This window comes from Pteronotus mesoamericanus, unplaced genomic scaffold, assembly GCF_021234165.1.
Source record: "Pteronotus mesoamericanus isolate MK-2021 breed Mesoamerican mustached bat unplaced genomic scaffold, CSHL_Meso_final contig_52, whole genome shotgun sequence".
Lineage (NCBI taxonomy): Eukaryota > Metazoa > Chordata > Mammalia > Chiroptera > Mormoopidae > Pteronotus > Pteronotus mesoamericanus.
In genome coordinates this window covers 359,436-378,833 of record NW_026555189.1, presented here as the reverse complement: position 1 = coordinate 378,833, position 19,398 = coordinate 359,436, and the positions used below count along the sequence as shown (strand labels likewise).

The 19,398-nt window shown below is 45.2% G+C and overlaps 1 protein-coding gene across 1 annotated transcript; it reads left to right on the top strand.

The window, feature by feature from the left end:
* The first annotated feature begins 143 nt into the window (after window positions 1-143).
* On the top strand, window positions 144-19,129 carry DNAAF1 (dynein axonemal assembly factor 1). Its single transcript, XM_054579001.1, has 12 exons — window positions 144-279; window positions 2,382-2,517; window positions 2,972-3,063; window positions 4,638-4,859; window positions 4,999-5,165; window positions 7,914-8,035; window positions 10,991-11,157; window positions 12,188-12,454; window positions 14,798-14,901; window positions 16,637-16,693; window positions 17,857-18,223; window positions 19,026-19,129. Exons 1-12 carry the CDS (start codon window positions 144-146, stop codon window positions 19,127-19,129), a joined length of 1,941 nt encoding a protein of 646 aa, XP_054434976.1.
* Window positions 19,130-19,398: the final 269 nt, after the last annotated feature.

The following is a 19,398-nucleotide window of genomic DNA, read 5'->3' as shown; positions in this document are numbered from 1 at the left end:
CGAGAAGCGTTGGGCCGCAGGAGACGCGTGCACTGGTGGTTGGCTGCGAAGGAAAGTCGGACCTCCCTGGCTCTGCTAGGGGCAGTAGCCACCGAAACGGGGCTCCCCGTTGCTACGGGGTGTCCGGTGTTTCCAGAATAAACATGCACCCTGAGGTCTCGGAGCCCAAGGAGGACGAGGGAGAGGAACAGGACTGCGCGCAGAAGCCGTGTGTGATGCCGTCTGTGGAGGAGTCTGCAGGTGACCACGGGAGCGCAGGCCAAGGAAGCCGCAAGGAAGGTGCTGACCGCCGCCCCAGGGAGGCGAGGGAGGCAACGGGCTGCGCGCAACACCACATACCTGATCATCACAGCCAGCAATAACAACAATAATAATAGCAATAGCAGCCCACACTTATTAAAGAATGCGTGCCAAGCGCTCACCGCATTTGAGCCATACACTCGCTGTCTGCGGTAGTCACTGATATCCCCATTTCATACAGATGAGAAAGTTGGGACTTAAAGAGGTTATAGAACTTGCTTCAAACAGCTTACCCTTAGCCAATCAATAACAGAAAAGACTCAGACCTAGACAGTATGACTCCGGAGCCCACGTCCTTCCCCAACACACCATCCTTTTCCCCTTTATTGCAGGTGAGGTCAAAAGATGCCAGGGCAGGACATCTTAATTGAATCACAGTGTCCAGTTCAATACCCGACTCATGATAGAGAGAGTGAATGAAGAGCTGGCCGTTCTGGGGTCAGCAGATGACTGCTTGACAGTTTCCCAGAATGACCATAGAAGACAGATTTCAGCCTTTGCTTCCACATGACTTGGGGCCCTTATGGAAACCTTTTAGTGACTAGAAACTCCTTGATTTATGTTTCATTTTTGAACCCAGTCAACAAATATATCTTGAGCATCAACTGTCCAGGCAAGCCCTGTATGAGGAGCTATTGGAAAGCCATGGTGTTCTGTGGAAAGCCACTCACCCTAGGTTCAGATTGGCCAGCCTTATGGCTGTTGGCCCAGAACTTAACCTCTCTATGGAGCAGTCTCCTCATCTTCAAGCAAGGATAATTATAATTAGAGTTTGTCATACAATGGGCCACTAATCATAGCTCTTGTTATTAATATAATCAAGCAATTATTATGTATTATAAGCACATATTCTTTATTTCACAAACCTTTATCTGATCTTTCTCGTGACTGGGCATTGCATGCAGTGGGAAATGGGAAAGTGTAAGACCTATTTCCACACAAGAAGAGCAGGGCCTCATTCAATAGGCCTCATAAACACACAGCAGAAGCCAGCGACCCTCAAGATTTAAGTGCATTTAAATTGGTCAATTTTGATTGACCTTTAAAAATACTAAGTGCATTTGAATGTGCTCATTTCCACTATTTTTATTTCTTTTTGTGTTTTTTTCCTTTTGAGAACTTTTTAAAGAAGAGAGAACATAGCAAACACCCATGTGTATCACCACTAAGAACTGAAAATGATTAACATTTTTATGATACTCATTGGAAGATTTTTCAGATAATTTTTATTAAATTTATTGGGGTGAAATTGGTTAATAAGATCATATCAGTTTCGAAGTTTCAAGTGTACATTCTATGATACATGATCTATATATTGCATGGTGTACCCATGACCCAAAGTCAAATCATCTTAAATCACCACGTATTTCAAATAGATTTGATACCCCCCCATCCTAGCCCCAGTCCTTTCTCCTCTATAATTTTGTATGGATCCTTTCAACCCTTCTCCCTCTCTCTCTCTATATATATATATATAATTAATATATACAATATAAACAATGCATATAATATATATTATATTAAATATAATATATTATATAATTATAATATATATAATTATATATTATATCCTAAGTGCATTTGTATATATAATTATATATTATATATATAATGTTCTTAAACAATGCATATCATTGGTTTGTTTTTTTTTAATTTATATAAATGGCATATCCTGTGCTTATTATGAAACTTGCTTTTTTTCACTCCGTGTATGTTTCTGAGAATTAGCCATATTGGTGAGGTAGCTCCAGTGCATTCTTTTCCAAAGCAGAATATAATAATCCTTTGTTTTATTTAACCAGTTCCTATGGATGGACATTTGCACTGTTAACAGTGTTTGGCTGTTACAAATAATGCAAAAATGAGTGTCTTTGTACACATCTCCTTGTGCATCTGTACAAGAGCTTTTACAGAGGACCTACCTAGAAGCAAAATTTCCATAGTGCTTCAAAAATTATTATACATCTAAAGACTACTGGTGTTTCATACTATTTAGCAGACAGTCTTTAATCAAGTTGAAATTGGGGGAACTTGTAAATATATTTCTTGATCTCCATGGAACCAATCTCTTAATTTTACAGAAATTAATGATCCTAAGGAAACGTGTACGAGTCCTTCTGACACAGCCAATGAAAGTGAGAAGAAACAGAGTGGTGATAGCAGTTCAAACAGTTGCTTAGCACACCAAAGGAATGACAAGGAAGATCATGGCGTCAGGTATGTGGGCATGGTGCTGCCCATTGCAGTACAATTTACCAGGTGAGGTAGATGGTGTGATCACCCCTTTGTACGCTAAGGAAATGAGGCCCATGGGGATTAAATAGCCCAGTGTCTGTAGTAGTGGAGTCAGGACAGCCTGCCTCTGTGCACAGCTACTCACAATCTATTAAACTTTAATGCCAGACATGGAGAGAGAAGCATCAATAGTTCTTGATGACATTGTCAAAAGTATTTGTATTAGAACATACATTGCAATTTTTTAAATTGCTGAAAGTAACAATATTAGATGAGTACTTGAAAGCTGAAAACAATGAAGAATTTAAAATAGTTGTCAGGCATATAGGATGTTGTGGATTTGGAGGAAGGAAGGGACGTGGTAAAGAATTTTTGGAATCTATTTCAGAACTGACAAACTCAAATAAATTTCTTGTTCATGTTTTTCATTTAACAGAATGACTAAAAATCTCCTGCAAAAACTCTGCAAGCAACACAAGCTTTATATTACCCCAGCATTGAATGATACGCTGTATTTACACTTTAAAGGTAAGGATCTGGCAGAGGAGGTGTCTCAGTCAGGCAGAAAGACTCTGGTGGTATAACAAATTACTTGCAGGTATCATCTTGAGTTCTCAAACTATATTTAAGTCGAAATTTCAGAGTTTAGTGGACATTTATGGAAAAACAATAATATTTCTTTGAAGAGAAAACCTTACCTTAGAGTTTATAAAGGGGCCATTGGCTCTATAGATACAAGGAAAACACATTGGTATCTTTTATTTAAGTTTTCCAAAGACGTAATAATTTTTCAACCCAGAAGCTAGTTGTAAATGCTTCGGGCTTGGGTGGGATATGTTGTGCAGGATTGAAGACTGGCATAGAAAACAAAGGATGAGGAGCATGGAGTGCCTCTCAGAATGGAAAGGTATAAACAATCCCCAAGGGCTTAGGGTTGGTGTCCAGCATCATATATACACGTAAGTTTGGGTTCATAGACAGGGATGTTCCTTGCAACGATAAAGAGTGATAATTCTCAGTCAGGGCTGGATCGGCTGTCTCATCAGCCCTCTGTTTATTTATTAAGTGTTTGCTGAGGGCCGCCTACGTGCCTGGCACTGCTCAGTGCTAGAGACAGAGGTGGGTACAGCGAAGATGCCACTGGTGTCCCGGTGCAGCCACTGTGAGGAGTGCTGGGCTGGGGAGCTTCACAAAGGGCCCCAGCAGCACAAATCCCTGAACAGTTTGGAACGGCGCTCAGCTCGTCTCCTCACCTCCACGTCATCCCCTTCAAAATTCTCCGCCCAATGTCCAGGTGTAGCAGTGAGAGGATGACTTGGGAAGGCAGATCCCAGGGGACCGATATTTAAGAGGTAGGAAGAAGAAGAGGACCCAATAGGTTAGAGCAAGTGGGAGTCAGAGTGGTAGAAGAGCCGGCAGAGAGGTGCACCCATGCCATCCACTGCTGCGTGACAACGTATCCCCATACTTAGCGGCCTAAATGCATCATCTCACATTGTTCCTCAGGGCCAGGAATCTGGGAGTGACTTAGCTGGGTGGTTCTAGCTCAGAGTCTCTCATGAGGCTGCAGTCAAGCTGTCAGCTGTTTGCTTTGCTAGCTTTCAGTTTGGCTCATAAAACTGAAAAATGAATTAAAACGAGAACCCAGTTTGCACTAGCTTCAGGCTTAGCTACATCCTGGTGCTCATAATGTTTCCCCATGAGACTCTCTCTCCCCTCTTCTTGACCCTCGCTTTCTCTGGCTCATTTCAGATAAGTCAATCCTTGCCTGCACCCATGGAGGGAAGGTGGCTGCTGAAGTGCTAAGTGCCCCTTGCCAAGCTGGCCACTCCCACATAAAGACTACCTTTTTCCAATGGAGCCAGCCACATTCCCGGGGATTCATCCAAGTTGGCCTTCTTATCTAAGCATAACCAGCCTAGAATGAATCACTGTGACACTGAGAGCCATGGGGGAGTGTCAAAGAGGGATGTTCCTCAAACCAAAGTAGTACCATTACTAGAAGAAGGAGGTGTGGATGCTAGGCAGGTAGGCAAAACAAGGACGACTCTTGTGTCTCATATGTGCATGGAGGAGCTTCACAGACACCCCGTTCTTGCTAGGTTTCGATCGCATCGAGAACTTGGAAGAGTACACGGGGCTGCGTTGTCTCTGGCTCGAGTGCAATGGAATACAGAAAATCGAGAACCTGGAGGCCCTCACCGAATTGCGTTGCCTCTTCTTGCAAGTGAATTTGCTTCATAAAATCGAAAACCTAGAACCTCTGCAGAAACTGGATGCTCTTAACCTCAGCAACAATTACATCAAGACCATTGAAAACCTCTGTGAGAATGCCCTGCGTGGGGTCGTCCTCAATGCCATTATGTCCGCCACTTACCCCTGGGGGAGGCTCTACAATTTTATATTATGGGCAAAAACATTTGTATATCTTTGTTGTTTACTCCTGCTGACCTCATCTTCCAGCCTGTCTGCCAGTCCTGAACACGCTCCAGATAGCCCACAATCACCTAGAGACAGTGGAAGACATTCAGCATCTAAAGGAGTGTTTGAAACTTTGCGTCCTTGATCTTTCCCATAATAAGCTGAGTGACCCAGAAATCCTGAGCGTCCTGGAGAGCATGCCTGATCTGGTAAAACACTCAACACTTACATATCTTAATGCTCTTTAGATAGTACATCTCTTCTCCTCTCCTTTTCCTCCCTCCCTCCCTTCTTTCCCTTCTTCCCCCCCTCCTTTCACACTCTTCTCCTCTTTGTATTTTTAGCTGCACTATCTTAAATGCCAGATACTATATCATTTCTCCCACAAATATTTTAGTGTGTATCCCTGACAGCTAAGGACCTTTCTTTTTTTTAGCATAATGTACTGTTATTACATCTAAAGTATTGTAATAACTGCAATTTAGTATGCAAACCATGTTCAATTTTCCCCATTTGTCTTAAAGAGTGCATGTTTTGACCATTGGGTTGTTCAAATCCAAACTAGATGCACACATCACGTTAGGATTATTCGTCTCTCAAACCTCTGGATCTCTCACTGTTTCCCTCCTCTGTTTCCCTGCCTCCCTATTAATCTGCCAAAGAAAGTGGGCCCTCCCCCTGGCAGTGTGCTCATTCTGGGCTCGGGTGATTGCATCTTCATGGTGTTGTTTAACATGCACTGCTGTGCCCAGTATTTCTTGCAGAATGATAATGGAGCCAGAGGCTTCATCAGGTCCGGGTTCAATACTTAACTTCAAGGTGAGCTGTTGTATGGCATCATGGGGCATGTAATATCTGGTGGTCTCTCTTCTTGTGGCTTTAGAATTGATTAGTGGCTTCAGGTGTTAGCATCCTGACCAAGCCATTATAAATGGTGGGCATAGCCTAGATGCCCTGTTCCGTCAGGAGTCACGTGATGGTCATTTTCTACCTTTCTTATTCCTTCTGCATTTATTAGCTGGAGTGCATCTACAAAGAAGAACTTTCATCAACTGAAAAATGGATGTGATGTGAATATTTTGCATGTGCTGCGCTCTAAGTATAACTAGAACAGGTAGCGCCAACATCACGCCCTGATGACTTTGTTAGCGAAGGCTGAGGGGTATCATTGTTTCTGTGCCATCAGACCTGTCCTGGTAACAGTCCAGACAGAAAGGCTGGGAAAAATGTCTGCTGCTTCTTTTTTATTTATCGACTTTCAGAAAAGTGAGTCAAGACCCAGCAACAAATTAATGGTGCCAATGAAGAGTTTTCCTTTTTTCCATATCATTATGAACTCATGGATTTACATACACACTATTTGATATGATTTAACCCTTGCTCTCATTTTAATTGTGGATGCTCAAATGGTCCCGTCTTCTAGCCTGTGACAACCCCTCAGGTAGCACCTGTGTCCTTTGACTCAATCGCATTGGTTTTTGTTGGCTTCCTTGCTTTTTAGGATAAATGTGTCACCATTTGTACTAGGAAAAAATATTTAAAATAGCATGCAAAGCCCTCAAGTTCGCTGTTTGCTGCTTAGGGCATGGACAAATAAGGAAAAGGTGAGACAATCAAAAGAAAAATAGTTCAGGAATAATCTGCAGAGAATACTACTAGGAAGAACCAGTTTTGAATTGCTAGCACATGGTGATAATATAAAGCTGTATTATATCATAATATTTTCTTTTCACTTAGCTGCCATAACATTATCATGGGCTTACACAACAGAAATTCATTTTCTTATAATTCTAGAGGTTGAAAGTCTACGATCAGTGTGTCAGAAAGATTCATTTTATTCTGAGGGCTCTCTCTTTGGCTGTCTTTCCCTGTGTTTTCACATGGCCTTTCCACTGTGCATGGCTGTGTCTGAATCTCTTCTTTTTATAAGGACATCAGTCATCGTGGATTAGGGCCCATCACTGTGACCTCACGTAATCTTAATTTTCCTCTTTAAAGGCCCTGTTTCCATATACATGCATATTCTAAGGTGCTGGGGGTTAGGATTTCAATATACGATGCCCGCAACAAGAGCAGTCGGCCTTACAGTTTGTCTTAGGATCGCTTTAAAATTCTCCACTCCAATGCACCCCTTGAGTGCCTGCACCTCGAGTGTACCATTCCAACCAGCCCACCCCCCACAGGACAGGTCACTTGAAAATATGACAAGAATGGTGAAAGCGATATGAGCATAAAGATAGGGAAAGGCTAAGCTAACTTGTTCACGATATGTTTATTTTCTCCAACAACAAAAACCACTTAAGATATGAAAAGTATTTCATCAGTTTAACTGGTTTTAAATGGTTCACCCACAAGTCTCCTTAACGTGTGCGTCACTTTGCGTTGCATAGGCAGAAGAGGAGGTAAAAGTATTTAAAGAAGAGGATGGCATGCTCTCATTGAATATTTCTCGCTCTTACGTGATACGGACAAAACATCTTGGAGACCTGTGGGCCTGGCGGGAAAGGTCCTCGCGGGAGATATGGGGCACTTGCCATCCTTTCCCCTTAGTGACCGCTTCTTGTCTGTCTAGCTGCTGTGTACTCTTCATAAAACGGTCCTGGCTGCGAAGGGGAGAATGCAATCAATTAGACTGAGATCAATTCCAGTCAAAGAGATTGTGTGAGCAGAACTAATGTAACCACTGCTGTTGGAAGAGGCCTCAGGAAATGTTTTACCCTATTTTCCTGCAAGGACAGTGAGACCGATGACCTGAAGTTCAAACAAGGAAGGGGCTGCCCTGTTATCAGGACGGTTCTGACAGCACAAAAACAATGACGTCCTTCTGGCTTCACTAATAAAGTCATTGGGACATAATGTTGGCCCTTCTTTTTATTCTTTGAGCGCAGCACATGTTAAATATTTAAGTCACATCCATTTTTTGAAGTAATTAACTTGCTTCTGCTGTTTGCTTCCAGCGTGTCCTGAATTTGATGGGAAACCCAGTCATTAGAAACATCCCTAACTATCGAAGGACAGTCACTGTTCGACTAAAACCCTTAACATTCCTGGACGATAGACCGGTTTTTCCAAAGGACAGGTAAGGACGAGAAAAGCCTTTGATCACATCTGAATATGTAATGGTTGAGCATGCTTATTAAACTTCTAAAAAAATTCTGATTTTTGAGCATTTTCACCCATTATTAAATTCCTTGGAAATGGGTTTAATGGCTATATAATTATTCATACTAGAAAATTCTATATTTTTGAACATTTATTCATAGGTTTCAAAAGGAATCCTTTGATAAGTATCATTTTATCTAAGTCTCTGACCTCATTGCTAATTATTTCCTTAGGGTGGAATTCAAGGTGTTGTATTATTGGGTCAAAGAATGTGATCTGAGCTTTTTTAAAGGGGCTTATATTTTCCAATTGTTTTCTAGAAAGTTTGTAACAATGTATAGCTTCCCCAGGCATTGCCATATAAGACATCTTGGCCAGGCGAATTGATGAGTGAAGATGGTGTCTCCTTTTAATTTTGCATTTTTGGGGAACTGACGAGGTGGGTTACATTTTCCATCTTTGTCCAACACATTTCCTCCTCTCTGAGTATTCCATTCGTGATTGCCTCCCAGTGAGTTGCCTTTATTCTGGGAAGGCTTTTTCTTATTGATTCGTAAAAGCTCTTTTCACGTTAAGAATAACATACCCGGGATGGCCATGTGTACTGTCACTATTTTCTCTGTGTTTTAAACTGAGATCACTATTCATTCTAACTTAGAATAAAACCTTAGTCATATGGACAGCTGGAAGGGAAGCGAAATCTGAATTCTAAATGATACAACATTTAAAAAGAAATGTAGCTTAGGAATATGTTTTTGAACTCACAAATTTAAGTCACACTAATAAATACTACAAGTAGAAGTGAGAGCCTTCACTCCAGTGAGATGAGAAAACAAGAAGACCTGCTTCTGAGATGTTGGGCGGAGGTGCACCCGGTTCCCCAGGTCCCCAGCCCTGGCGGTGACGGGGGACAGCAAGTGGAGCCTGCGTGCTGACTTGAAAGTCCAGCTCTGCAGCCCAGAGTTCTGTCCCCTTACGTGGACTCGCTAACCTCCCGAGCCTTATGTTCCTCATCTGGAAAATGGGGACAATACTGACCACCGGGCCCTCGTGAGTACCTGTAAAAAACACAGGGGACTTGAGCAGATACCGAGCTCAAAGGAGTGAACCCATGGGAGGGATCTGAGCCCCCCACCCCCGCGGGGTAGCACTGACGGGGCGGGGGGTGGAGTGTAAACAGGGTTTATATGAGGCAAACCCCTCACAGAGAGATGCGTCACCCTGCACAGCGTAGCACGACTCTAGTGAAGACGTCAGGTTCCTCTGGGTCTGAATCCTAACTCCACCACTCACTAGCTGGTCCACGTTGGGCACTGGCTCTTCTCTCTGCCTCGGATGCACATCACAGGCGTTGGCACGTGCCTGCTCACTTGTCATCTTATTAAGGTCTCCGTGATCCACCACTTAATTGAAGTGGCACCTTTTCCTCCTGGTGTCCCTTCAGCCTGACTTCTTTGCTTAGGACACAACAGCCTGTCACATGCTTGTTCCCTTGTTTAGGGTCTGCCTTTCCCCACGAAAGGGCTGCTCTGGCAGAGAGCGATGTCGTCTCCTCTGCTGCCTGCTGTGACGTGACCTGAGCCCCTAGAACTCTTCGCCCATTGTTGTGTGCAGTTCAGTCGTCTTTACTATATTCATGCCACCACAGTCAAATCTAGAATATTTTTATTCCCCTGAAAAGGATATTCCCCTAATGCGTTAGCAGTCACTCCCCAGTCCCCCTCTCCCAGCTCTGGGCAATCACAAATCTACTTTCTCTCTCTCTAGATTTGCCTATTCTAGACATTTCCTATAAAGGAATCATGTAGTATGTGGTCTTTTTTGATCAACCTTATTTACTTAGCATAACGTTTTTAAGGTTCATTTACATTGTAGCAGGGGCCACTGATTCATTCCAAAATAAAGTTGCAAAATAATATTCTGTTTGGATAGGCCACATTGTATTTATCCATCAGTTGATGGACATTTGGGTCCTTTCCACTTTATGGCTCTTGTGACTAATGGTGCTATGAATATTTGTGTGCAGGTTTTGTGTGGATATTTGTTTGCAGCTCATCTGGGTAAATACTTAGGAGAATGATTGCTGGATTATATGGTAAATTGTGTTTAACTTTGCAATTTCCAAACTGTCTTCCAAAGCGGCTGCACTGTCTGGCATTCTTGCCAGCAGTGAATGAGAACGCCTGTTGCTCCACAGCCTCACTAACATTTGGTGCTGACAGTGTTTTGGATTTCAGCTGTTCTAATGGGTGTATTGTGGTATCTTGTTTTAATTTGCATTTCTCTCTTTTCATACGAAATCGAACGCCTTTCCATATGCTTATTTGCCATCCACGTATCTTTTTTTGGTGAGGTGTCCAGCTCTTTTGTCCCCTCCCTTTTTTTAAGTTCTGAAGTGTAATAGTTCTTTGCATGTTTTTGGATACAAGCCATGATTCAGTTTTCTTTCTTGTAAATATCTTTTCCCAGTCTGTGGTTTATCTTCCCATTCTTTTAAACTTCGCCAATTTAAAATGTTGTTGTCTCTGTATTAATGAGTTGTGAATTTCTTTGTATATTCTAGGTACAAACCCCTTATCAGGTGTATGATTTACAAATAGATTCTAATGATCTGCAGGTTGTATTTTTACTTTATTTATGGTATTCTTTGCATTACAAACATTTTTAATGTTGATGAAGACAAATATCCCTCTTTTTTCTTTTGTCACTTGTGTTCTTGGTATCATATCCAGAAGGCCTGCAAACCACTGGACTTGATTCAAATGTATATATGTTAACTGCTGTCCTTACAGTCACATGTCCTATGTGGCTTTGGTTTGATTTGAGGGAAAATGAACACGTTTAGGCAGACAGTATATGCTTTGAATTTACCTTTAACCTATGAAAATTCAAATGCCCCTGGTTTCTGTTTCTTTTTTTAAATCCTCAACAGAGCTTGTGCAGAGGCCTGGGCTCGGGGAGGCTATGCAGCTGAGAAAGAGGAGAGACAGCAGTGGGAGAACAGAGAAAAGAAGAAGATCACAGACAGCATCGAAGCCTTGGCGATGATCAAGCGGCGGGCTGCAGAGAGAAAGCTGCAGAAAGAAAGTCAAGGGAAAGGTATGCGCTGAGACGCAGATGGCAGCCAGAGCTCTGTTTGGGTTAGAAATCCATGCTGTCAGATTTGCAGTCTTCCATCTCTGGGGTGTGGGTGTGTTGTTTGTTTGTTTGTTTGTTTGTTTGTTTGTTTTGCACCACACCCGTTCCCCCCGGCCAGCATCTGATAGAGGCTCCTAGTGAGTGAACGAGTCCGGGGTCTGCCCAGGCCCAACCCTGACGCGAGCCTGTAGGGCTCTGGGGATGGTGCTCAGGATGCCTGGATAAATAAGAAGCTCCTTCCTCGTCCTATACCGTAGAAAAGCAAGAGTCTCCTTGTATATTTCTAAGTGACATTTATTGTTTTTCACCTAATTACGAAATGTGAGGACACTACATGCAGAAAAGCACAAGGAATAACATAATCACAAGAACTACTTACTACTTGGTGTGGGTATTTCCTGGCTTTTCCCAGGCATGTAGCACATATGTGTTTTATAGAAAAATGGCATAATTATATTGCTTTCTGCCTACTCTTTTGAATTAGCATAATATATTTCCCATAAAATAGACTTTCTCCTACAGCATTTTCCTTTTCTCAACTTTTCATTTGAATATTTTTAAAATTTTCAGGAAAGCTTAAAAAATAGTAAAATGAACAGCTGTGTTGTTTCTTTAGGTCAGATGGCGTTTAACGTTTTCACACACACACAGACACTTTCCTCTTCTGATGAACCATCGGAAAGTAAAGGTAGATATCGTGGCCCTTAAAGCCTGTACTTCCAGGTGTGTGTCCTAAGAACTTCCTGCATTGTTTTCTTGACGGCTGCGTCTTGCTCCTTTAGATGGATGAGCCAAGTGACATTTCGCTCTGTTTAGTTAGCAATCCTGAAAAGCCCTGCCTTGATGAGCACCCCTGCCGGCAATTCTTTGCTGGTCCCAGACAGTTCCCTGGGCTCACTCTCTGCAGTTGACTGCATGTCCCCAGGGGACCTGCAGACACCCCTATCCTCCCAGGGCATTCCCTGTCCACCTGTGGACTTTTCTTGTCCAGGGGAGGTGCCGACGCCAGACGAGAATGAGACTGTGGGTGTCGATGAGGAAGGGAAGGAAAAGCCCCGTGAGGATGGAGAAAGGCAGCAGAAAATGGAGCTGTTTGTCAGGGAAAGCTTCGAGGCCAAGGACGCGCTCTTCCCAGACAAGCCGGGCCTCCTCGAGGAGCTGCCTGCAGACGTCAATGCAGAGGTTGAAGACCGGGACCCGGAAGGGGTGCCCCCAGCTGAGGCCCCCAAGCCAGCCACCCTGGGAGCCACCTGGGAAGGTAATGTGATCAAACAACACAGACGCTGGCCCAGGGCAGCTCTCCTGGAATCGCAGCCTCTGAGGGCCCAGGGGCAGGTCTCCACTTCCAGTCGCTGTTTCTATAAGATAAAGGGCACAGATTGTCTCCCTGTAGTAGCAATGTAACGGGGGCCATGGCTACGTTCTCTAGTAGTCACATTAAACAAAGTAAAAAGAGGTAGGGGAAACACTGACAGTATGGCTTATTTAACCCAATATATCTAAAATATAATCATTTAAATCAATATAAATTATTAATGAGATACTTTACTTTTGGGGGGTACTAGATCTTCCAATCCATTATGTATTTGACACTTAAACAGTGCATCATAATTCAGAGGCTAACTCTTCAATGAAGTGAAATGAAGTCCTACTAAAAGAAGTGAGATATTTTATACTGCTCCAGCTTTTAAATTTAATTAAAAACAATTATATTGTGGGAGGGGAGGGCAGTGGGTGGAGGTGGGAAAGGGTATAAGAGGGGTAAATAGTAATGAAAAAAAACAATAAAAGTAAATTAAAAAAACAATTAACTAAAAATAAAAATTAAAAATTCAGCTCCTTGGGAGCACTGGCCACATTTTAAGCACTCAGTAGCCGTGCGTGGCTCTGGCTACCGTGGAAGATGATACAGATCTAGAAAAAGGAACCCTCAGCAGGTTCTAGCCAAGGTCCTCGGGTGCTGCCAACCAACAGGTAAACCCAAGACTTATCCAGGACACCGTCCTATTGCTGTGGTATTGGTGAGGATGAGCCAGACCTGGGACTTGTCCAGTCCATAGGGCTTTGGGAGACAGGGATCGTTCTATCCCCAGCCCATGAAGTATTTGAGGTCTGTTTGGAGACTTTAACTGGTCTTGCCCACAATAGAAGTTCTCCCAGAATGAAGGTCCCACTGTCTGGAAGAGACCCAGAAGAACTGCTGACTTAAGTGTTGACATACATATATTCCTGCACAATCACTCCCTGTCTTGTAATTTTTTCACTTTGAAGCTGCAGCTGAGTTTTCTGTGAGTGAAACCAGCCTTTGTCTCACTGAACAAAGCGCGCGTTTCAAAAGGAGCGGGTTAACTGCAGCATCTGTAATAAACAGATGCTGATGATTGAGATAAAAGCCAGCTCTATATTTATCCAACAGGTATGGGCACTCAGTGAAGGCCACAGCTGTACAGGCTGTCTTGTTTAGCCTTCTCAACAACCTTACGAGTTAGGTGCCTTTTTGGAGTTGGAAACTGAGGCTTACTTACTCCAAGTCACAAAGCAAGTAAATGGTGGAGCTCACTGCGGGCCTGGGGCGGGGGTGTCATCCACAACGGCAACCATGGAAGCCTTTTGCCTCCTTCCATGTTTCATCCTAAACTGGTGCCCCAAAGTGGCTCTTTGGATCAAGGGGGATACGGCCAGTACTCAGGGTGGACACATTGGAATTACGTGTAATGAGAAAAGTTGTGCCATAAATCTTTAATAACTGAAGCCTTGAGACTGATAAAAAAGTAGAGAACAGGACCCAAGGATACAGACTTGGAAAGTATGAAAAGTGGGACCCTGACCGAAAAGTGGTGGCTCAGGCATTGTCCTGAAAAGTGAAAGGTCGCTGGTTCAATTCCTGGTCAGAGCACATGCCTGGGTTGCGGGTTTGATCCTCAGTAAGGGCACTTACAAGAGGTAACCAATCAATGTTTCTCTCTCTCACATCGATGTTTTTCTCCCTTCCTTCCCCTCTCTCTAAAAATAAACAAAATCTTTTTTTAAAAAGAAAGAAAAGTGGGGGCCTAGAGAAGAAAGAGGAACACCACCTGGATTCCATATTTATTCCCTAGGCAACACTGAGATCATTTCACAGGTCTCCCTAACAGCTGTGCGGTGGGGAGGGCGTGTGCCCTGAGGGACCGACAGCCCAAGAAGGCGGTAGGTTCAGCCCTTCCAGACGGAGCTACGAAACTTGGCTCTCCAGCTCTCCCCTTCTCTGGCTCCCCAGTTGACTTCGATGCCATTACCTAACTCCCATCAAGCATGCCTTTTCTAAGGTTCCTGCGCATTCTGCGTTGGTTCCTGGCTGGCACTTCGTCGCATCCGAGTCATCTCTGGGCTCCAGGAGGGGGCAGTTCTCTCCTTTTCCCTTTCCTTTCTTTTTAGATAAAAACGCCATCCTTATCTGGGGATTCTCACAGCTCCTGCCACAGGGACTGGCCTTTCAGATCCAAGAGGGTTTTGTCCTTCCTCTTCTCTTGGAATCCGCCTTGACCTTGGCCTTGTCGATCTGACCACTGTGTGTAAAACTAACTCCAAGACTAATAACTGACCCTTTGTTGTTGTTCCTTAGAATCAGCTCCCCAGAGTGTGGCCACTGAGAGTGCATCAGGTTCAAAACTTGATGAAGATTTGGAAATCATTACACTGGAGACAGAGAAGAAGCTCTTCATCGACGTATGTAAATAGTGCATGTGGAGTTAAGTGTCTGTTTTACAACCTGTAAAACAAGTGATCAGATATAGCCCTTCAAAACCCTCACTCCCCTAAGGGTGGTCCTTGGGCCAGCAGGCTTAGCATCACCTGGGTGCTAGTGAGAATGCAGAATCTCAGGCCCCACCTAGACCTACTGATCTGAATCTGCATTTTAATAAGATCTCCAGGGGGGTAGGGGAGGTGGCTGTTCATGCCTGTACACATTCAAGACTGAGAAGCGCTATCCCAAATGATTTCCCTTGAACTGTCTACAAAACTCTCAGTTTGTTTTCCCCAAAGACGTTACACTGCTAAGCCATTCTGTCCAGCTAGCCTTATACCTAATGGTTGAGAAAGTTACATTTTATCATCAGAGCCTCTAATCTATGGAGCTGCCTAGCAAGCGGCTGCTGCCATCTTCCTGTCCTGTGGCTGCTCCAGCTTCCTGCGGTGGCTGTCCAGTGTCTGGTGCCCTGAAGCCGGTTCAGTGAGGGGCCACCTGACCTTATTATAGATTGCAGCCTCATGAACCCTCCCAGTCCGGAAACTCTTTCTGTTTTGATAAGCCCTCAGTGCTTTGGCCCAAGGAATGAGCACTGTGAGAATTCACACATTTTGTCACCTCCTCCCCTCCACCAGGAACTGGAGTTTGGTGGTGAGGCAGGGAGCGCAGAGGAGACATGCCTCGCACCTTTAACCTCACACTAGTGGGCAGTTGGCGCTCCCTCTGCTCACCCAGGAGGACAGCCCTACTTCTTGGCCCATGAGTGAGCTCCTGCCATTTAAACCTGTGGGTGCAACTTTGCTCCCTGCGCACCTCCTTGATAAATGTCTAAACTGGTTTTCATTTCTAATTTCACAATTTCACGTGGCTCAGTAAGACAAACTACTGAGTTTGTCTTCCTAGTTCTCTGGGCCTATGTATACTAAGAAACAACAAGTGGGTGATATCTAGCATTTGAGAATCTACTGTATACAGGGCAACTAATTGCTAATACTTCTTGTTCTTACTCTTTGGCACTATTCTAAATAGATCTTGTGTTGGTTGATTTACCCTTCCAATAACTCTGAGAGGTAGGTACTATTTTCATCCCCATTTTGCAGATGAGGAAATTGAGAAACAGGTTAAGCAACATGCCCGTGGCTACGCAACTAGGCAACGGTGCAGGAGGAATGCCAAGCCGAGCAGTGGGGCGCCAGGGTTCCCACATCTCACCACACACAGAGCTGCCTGCCTCACATGCTGCACCAGTTGTTAGGGATAAAGACACCAACGCACTGCACAAAAGCCCTTCTAGTATTGGTGGGGGAGGGGTCCAAAATATACTCACTCTCACCGCATAGAGTCCCAAGACTAATTTGTACATATAAGGCGCATTTGATTTGGACCCCATCATGGCCCCCCTGCTGCTGCAGATAACCTGGCTGTATGTCTAATGACAAAGTCAAGGGGAGAAAGATGTGGAAATTCTTCAAACATGTCACGCCTTGCAAATCTCACTCATTGATCAGATCCAGATGCTAGAAGTAGCCACATGTGTGTTCTGTGAGCGTGCAAGGGGCTGCCTGAACAGTGTGGGTTATTCCCCATTTCCCCTCCGAGCTTGGCTTGCACATAATGCAGGCTTCCTTGGCTGTGTGGAGGCATTGGTCTCACCTACCCAACGTTCAGAGTGTGCACACCCTCCTGGTGGCATGGGCTCATTTGCTCTTTCAGGACCTACCTGACTTAGAAGACGTTGATACAGGCGAATCTCTGGAAGACCAAGACAAGGTTGTAACACAGGTTTTCCCCAAATCAGCATAATTGCCCTTCCACTCCCAGTCTCATCACTTACAAAGGGTATCCCCTTAATTCAAAAGTAAAATGCTCTTCGTGCTTAAAGCATTGCATACCCCCCTGTATTTTCACCTTTCAAAAGGAAATGTAGCTGCTGGCTGCTACTTACTTTAAGGTTTTATGATTAACCACTGGGGTTCTCTTGAACATACTTTATCACTGATTTTAATTATTACTTTTTTATCCTCACTGAGGACATGCTTATTGATTTTGGGGGGTGGGGAGAAAGAAGAGAAACACCAATACGAGAGAGAAACATCAATCAGCTGCCTAGTGTATGTGCCCCAACTGGGGACTGAACCCGCAATCTAGGCATGTGCCATGACAGAGAACCAAACCTGTGGCCTTTTGGTTTACAGGACAACGCTCCAACCAACTGAGCCACACCAACCAGGGTTATCCCTGATTTTTAATCACTATGTACTCACACAATTACCTTTTTTTCCCTTCTGATGTATTTATATGTCCATCTTATATATGTCTGTACTACAGAGAGGGAAGGAAAAAAGGGAGGAGGGAGGAGGAGTGTGCGGGGCACGATGGCGGGTTTTCCCCCCCTGACCGGACCCTCCAGCCCCCAGCACTGCTGAGAACCCGTGTGTGCCAGACCCGGGCCTGGCCAGAGGGGAAAGGACAGGACACGATCTGTGCAGGACCTCATCACTGAGGAAGGGACAGACACGGACCACAGTTCCCACAGGGCCCGACCTCCGAGGGGGCTAAGTCCAGGTGGCCGGGCTAGTTGTGTGCCAGCCAGAGGCCAAGGCACAGAGATTGAGCCAACTCAGGGCCCTGGGGCGCGTAGGTGCAGCCAGAACAGAGTGGGCAGCGTGGAGACCCACCAGAGGGTGAGAGGAATGTAGAGGTGGTTGTAGAGCTTACCACAACCTTGGGGCTCAGAAATGGCTGGCAGAGGGGGTCCGTCCCGAGACCCGGCTTTCCAAGAGGAATGCTCTGCTCCCTGGGCCCTTTCTCCTATGTAGCAACAGAATATTTTGTGCTAGGTAAAAGTGGAATCAGCATTGCGCATTTTATAATGACTATAGTGAACGCTGTGCATCTTTTTTTTTTTTTTTTTTTTTTTTTTTTTTTAACAGAAGACGTGCGCTCCAAAGATTACAACCATCTCGAGCTTGAGTGACGACAGTGACCCTGAACCGGACTGCACCTCGCTGCCAGTGTTGGAAAGCACGGCCACAGACAGCCTCTCAAATATCTTCACAGTCTCCAAGGACACCTCCAGGAAGGCTGAGGCACCCTTTGTGCACATATTTAAAGCAGCAGCAGAGAGGGATTTGGAGACCCGAAGTAGACACACCAAGTCCCCACGCCCGCTGATTCAGGAGCTCAACAATGACGAGCTTTCGGGCCAACCACCAACACCCCCAACCTGCGAGAGGGACTCTGCACCACCCACTTCCAGCGAGGATAGGGATGGGGACCTACTTTCAGCCTCTCCTCCAGGTAATGCCACTCTCAAGGGCACAGGGGTTGAAAGCTTTGGTAGTGGAGAATGAACTGTTGACCAGCCAAACCCTGCAGGGGATAGGCAACGGGGCCGTTGTCCTTAGAAACCCATGCTGTTGGAGGTGGTCACTCACAACTGAACGCGGAGATGGTTGTGATCACATTGCTGGCTGTATGCCTCGTTAAGCTACCGCCTTCCAGTTGCTGGCCTGGGCCGAGAAGCTGCCAAGCCAACCCATTCCTGCGTGGGTGGGGTCTCCAGGCTACTTAGGGCCGTGCAGCTCTTGGCGGCCTTGTTCAGCAGGTATAGACGGAGAGCCTACATTTTCACCCCCTTCCTCAGCCTTTCCCAGACCAAGTTTCTGAGCAGGGAGGAGGCGACCGGTGACACCACAGCTGGGAATGTGGGACAAACTAGGGTGACAGCAGGCTTGAACTGGCGGCCCCTCCACAGTGGAGATCCAGAATCAGGATGCATGATGTGCAACAGTGCTGGCAGGGAAGGGAGGTTCGCCCGACAGGGACAGTGTCCAGAGCAGCTGGCTTGAGGGGACAAATGAAGCCACAAGGTGATGTGTTTATCAGTCTGGCCTCCTGCTGGGGGCCTGAGCATGTGACCAGGAAGATGCATTTCTTGGGGAAGCTGGCTAGTGCTTACTGCTAACAAGCAAACTGGCAGGTATTCGGTAGCCAGGTTGCTATATGGATGCCAGCTTGCGTGGTTGACTCAAGGCCTGCATGCGGGAAGAATCAGGATGACCACTTCTCAAGAATACCGATCACTTTCTTTCCTCTTTAGAAAACAGCACTGAAAAGGATGGAGTGCAGCCTGACACAAAGCCTGAAGAGCCCGCAGTACCCGAGGCGCGAGACCAGGAAGACATTGAATTTGGCTTGGACTGAACCCCTCTGCGCTTGGGCTGACAGGGAGCCAGAGGCTGGGGGCAGGCCCGTCTCCCCCCACCCCCGGCTGGGACCCCCTTCCTTCCTGCAATTCCTGAGAGTGCTCTGGGGCCTAGGCTGCGACGGGCCCGTCACACAGCCCCTGCCAGTGTTGGGCACCACTGTGTTCCTTGTTCTCAAAGTAGAGTCCGTCTCCTGCAGTTGTATGTGCTATGAATTGTATAACTGTACATGTCTCACTTGAACATTATAAACATTTCAGTATTCAT